Source organism: Brassica oleracea, chromosome C3, assembly GCF_000695525.1.
Source record: "Brassica oleracea var. oleracea cultivar TO1000 chromosome C3, BOL, whole genome shotgun sequence".
NCBI classification, from domain to species: Eukaryota; Viridiplantae; Streptophyta; class Magnoliopsida; order Brassicales; family Brassicaceae; genus Brassica; species Brassica oleracea.
The window spans coordinates 55521548-55526070 of NC_027750.1; the positions used below are offsets into that span (position 1 = coordinate 55521548).

General features: G+C 33.3%; 1 protein-coding gene across 1 annotated transcript; it reads left to right on the forward strand.

The window, feature by feature from the left end:
• Window positions 1–1350: 1350 nt before the first annotated feature.
• On the forward strand, window positions 1351–3165 carry LOC106328910 (50S ribosomal protein L25-like). The gene is made up of 3 exons (XM_013767453.1): window positions 1351–1847; window positions 1954–2083; window positions 2687–3165. The coding sequence occupies exons 1-3, from the start codon at window positions 1422–1424 to the stop codon at window positions 2944–2946; spliced, it is 816 nt and encodes a 271-aa protein (XP_013622907.1). The 5' UTR covers window positions 1351–1421; the 3' UTR covers window positions 2947–3165.
• The last annotated feature ends 1358 nt before the right edge of the window (window positions 3166–4523 follow it).

Consider the following 4523-nt stretch of genomic DNA (forward strand, 5'->3'; position numbering starts at 1 on the left):
ATTGTGATTTTTTTAAATTATTTTAATAGTTTAAAATTAAAAAAAAAATTGATAGAAGGTACATTATTTTTTTATCAGATCTTTATTATTCAAAATCATTAATTGTCATATATACTTTAGCCACATTAGGCAATTCCGTAATCTTTATTTAAAGAAATAATAAATGACATTAATAATGAATTTATGGTTAGTTTAATAAAAATTTTATAATATAATTAGATGGACCAACATATTTCTATAATAATTCTAAAAATCATCATAGTGATGACACGTGGGTACAAAAAGAATTCGTAATGTTTCACGGCGATTAACAAAATTACAATATTTAAACAGGTAATTAGTACATGTCGTAAGAAGAGGGCCCAACAGAGCACAAATGACTTCACCAATATTCAAGTCCAGTACCAGTTTTCATATGGACCCAATTCTAAATGGTTATTGATCCCAGAACATGCTCATAATAAACCAAAATAACAAGTAAACCGCAAATGCATACCGGAATATGCTCAAACCGAATAACCTTTTTTAATAGATTTGAGGAGACTTGAGAAAACAAAACTTACCTTGCACATGGAAGATGAAGTGAAAGAAGTAGAAGCGCCATTTTTCTTGATCCTCATGAGTTCAAGAAGTTGTACGAGTGACTTCTTCTTTAGTTTTTCTTTTATTAACAGAAAGCAAAAATACTTATAAATTAGAATATAAACGCTAAATCTTAAATAAAATAACAACAGAATCAAATGATACAACATCAAGAAGAGAAAGGTTATATAAAAAAGCAATACATTTGACCACGAAAATTAGGTTCTGAGACTTGAGCCAAATGTATTTTTCTTTTCCTTTTTGTCAAGAGGAGCAAGACGAGCTTATACCACATCGTGATGAAGCCTCTTATTTTGTACCGGACGATTTTACCCTTACTAAAATACATACCATAGTCGTACGGATAAACTGAGTACGTCTGGTTCAATTTGTTTCCCTCGGCCTTTTGGCCCTTTTCATTGCTTTAATCTCCATTCGTATTCTCTCCATAGCCAAAAACTGAATTAATAGTCTAGATTTGATTTCCATCAATGAGTGAAAAAATAAAGGAATGATGCATTCTTCACTAACCCAAACAAAATTGCAACGGTTGAGTTTGGTTCACCGAATAAAACCGGTTGGGTACGTATTGAGGATAAAAGGGTCATTTGCAACATAGGCCAATAGATTCAAAGAACATATTTTTGGAATATCCGTTGAATCGTGCCATCACACACACATCAAATACACTTGTAACGCGTTGAGCTAAGTTAAAGCCTATAAATAAGCCCATTAAATTTTTAATTAGGCCCATCTAAAACGACGGCATTTCACTCGAGAAACCCCTTTACTCTTTTAGCACAGCTTCTCTCACTCTCTCTCTCTTTGGTAAGTTAACAATGTTGCTCCGTCGTGCAACCGCACTACCCAAAACCCTACAAAACCTCCGGCTATTCTCTCCGGCGGCGACCTCCGCTTTAGCCCTCGACCACACCCTAGAAATCCAACTAGAGTACCTCCCTGGATTCCCGCGGCCCGATGCGAAGCACGCGGAGACGATCTTAGCCGTTCCTCGGTCCGACTCCGGCAAGAACATATCGGCGAAAGAGCGTAAAGCGGGTCGAGTTCCTTCGATCATATTCGAACAGGAGGATGGTCAGCACGGAGGGAACAAGAGGCTTGTCTCGGTTCAGACGAATCAGATCAGGAAGCTGGTGACTCATCTGGGTTACTCCTTCTTCCTCTCTAGGCTCTTCGATGTTGAGGTTCGGTCTGAGATTGGTTCCGATGAGGTCATTGAGAAAGTCAGGGCCTTGCCCAGATCGGTAAAGTCTCCTCCTTTTTTCACTCTAACATTGATGAATCATGAGTTTAGATGAATGTATGTGTTAAAGTTATGTAAAGATGTCTGCTTTGGAAATGTTTATTCAGATTCATTTGCATTCTGGAACTGATGCTCCGCTGAATGTGACGTTTATAAGAGCTCCTCCTGGTACTCTGTTGAAAGTTGATATACCTCTTGTGTTCATAGGAGATGATGTTTCTCCGGGGTTGAAGAAAGGTATAAGGGATTGACTGGATTTAGAAAATATAGTTCTTTTGTTTTGATTTACCAAGAGAGACGATTTTCTTGTTCTGGAATCACTTACACTATGAGTTTCTGGCTAGCAACCAACAGATAAAATGAGAAATGTGACAAAAGATTTGGAAGAGAAGTAAAGTAGTCCTATGTATCCTTTCTTGTCTGTGTATGCTTACTCGGTGTATGGGGAGTAAGCTGTTTAGTGATCATATATGTGGTTTTTGACTGGTGGTTTCTGAGGAGCAATCCTGCACAGTAGAGTAGGTATTCTTAAATTAGGATCAATACAATAGTTTTGTTAAGTAGTTAGGACGCACATTATAATTGACTTGATTGGAGTTCAGTGAGCTAAGCTTTGGCGATGACAAGTAATCATCACTTCAAATGACAATATGTTTGATGGTATAAAATGACATTTAGCTTCGGTTAGTGGCTTGTATCTCAGATTCTCAGTATAGTTACCCTTTTCTGGGATCTTTAAGTTTCATCGCTTATAAGTTTCTAATCAATTTTGTAGATTGCAGCATCTAGTTTCTTGTTAGATTTTCAATATTGATCATGATTTTCTTGATTTTTCTGCAGGAGCATCTCTGAATACTATCAAAAGAACGGTGAAGTTTTTATGTCCCGCAGAGATCGTACCTCCATATATAGAAGTAGATCTCAGCCTACTGGACGTTGGACAAAAGCTAGTAGCTGGAGACCTCAAGGTTCATCCGGCGCTAAAGCTAATAAGACCCAAAGACGAACCAATTGTTAAGATCGCCGGGGGACGTGTCAGTGACCAGCAAAAGGACCAGCAAAAGAAGGATCAGCCAAAGAAAGAGCAATCAAAGAAATAAACCGGTGGCGAGTCATATTAACCACCGATGCAAACCAAATGTTGCTCATTCTTGTCTTTCCCAAACGTTGATGAAAAATTTATGGATCAATCTTCTTAGAGCTCGAGATCCTTTAGGATGAAGGGTTGTTTGTGTGTTATTAGTGTTGCCGGAGAGCTATTGATTCCGGGGGAATAATATGTCTTTTGATTCTATAATGCATTTTTTTTCATGGATCAATCCTTAATAAGATTTAACAGATTTCTTGAAAATTTTGGTCATCATCATCGGAACTGCAACTGATGCTAGTAGATTTGTTGTAACAATCTCAATACTCAGATCCATACTCTCTATTTCTCCAAATTCAGTATAAGCTTCCATGGAGCTTTGTCAATTGTTAATTAACAAAAATGAATGTTCTCATCTACCAGAGTTGGTAATAAAAGAGGAACTTGTCTTTAGTCATACAAAGCCAAGAAAGAAGGTGAGATGTGTCCACGTAGGGTAAAAGAAAAGTAGTTGTTGAGCAATACAAGAATCCAAGAACTTTCTTCAACCAATCAGGGCACAATTTTCCGTTAAATTTGATTCGATTCGTTATTCATTTTGATTCGATCAGAAAAATCTGGATATATGTAAGTCTTCGAATCAAAACAAATACTAAAAATCAATATCGTTAAAAATAAAACAAATCAAAAAATTAGATATCCGTGAAGTACAAAACTTTTGGTATTTATTTTTCTAGATTTACTTGTATTGAACAAAGTGGATGAAGGATCCCTAAATATCCATAAAAATATTCGAAAATATCCATAAATTTTTCGGATATCCATATTTTTCAAAATTAAAGCAAATCAGAAAATTAGATATCCATGAAGTACGAAACAAATCATAAATACTAAATAACTAACTTGAGACCGACACCTTGGACGAGATGAACATTATATATAAATTATTTTTACATATTATATATTCTTTTATATATTATTAAATAATAAATATATTGAATAAATAAAATATCATTAACTATCGTACATAATTAAATTGATACGAACACATATATAAATTTTATTAATACATACAAACACTTTTTCTATTTTATATGGTATATAATTAAATTTAATGATATTAACATAGATATATAGTATATTTTTGGTATTGATATCTATAACTAACTTGAGACCGACACCTTGGGCGAGATGAACATTATATATAAATTATTTTTACATATTATATATTCTTTTATATATTATTAAATAATAAATATATTGAATAAATAAAATATCATTAACTATCGTACATAATTAAATTGATACGAACACATATATAAATTTTATTAATACATACAAACACTTTTTCTATTTTATATGGTATATAATTAAATTTAATGATATTAACATAGATATATAGTATATTTTTGGTATTGATATCTATTAAATAATGTTTCCTACTCCTATTATTTTTGATCATTTGTATATTCTTATAACAAAAACCTTAAGTCACTAATAACAAATATTTTATTGTCGGATGTTTAATAGTTTTAGTAATTTTTAATGTTTTGAAAAATTCAATGCAAAGTTTGAAATTTAAATATTAAG

Excerpts from the sequence above, each read along its gene's own strand:
- LOC106328910 (XM_013767453.1), top strand. The coding sequence starts at position 1,422 with ATGTTGCTCCGTCGTGCAACCGCACTACCCAAAACCCTACAAAACCTC. Across the intron at positions 1,848-1,953 it reads TCAGGGCCTTGCCCAGATCG|ATTCATTTGCATTCTGGAAC; the intron begins GTAAAGTCTCCT and ends ATGTTTATTCAG. Across the intron at positions 2,084-2,686 it reads TTCTCCGGGGTTGAAGAAAG|GAGCATCTCTGAATACTATC; the intron begins GTATAAGGGATT and ends ATTTTTCTGCAG.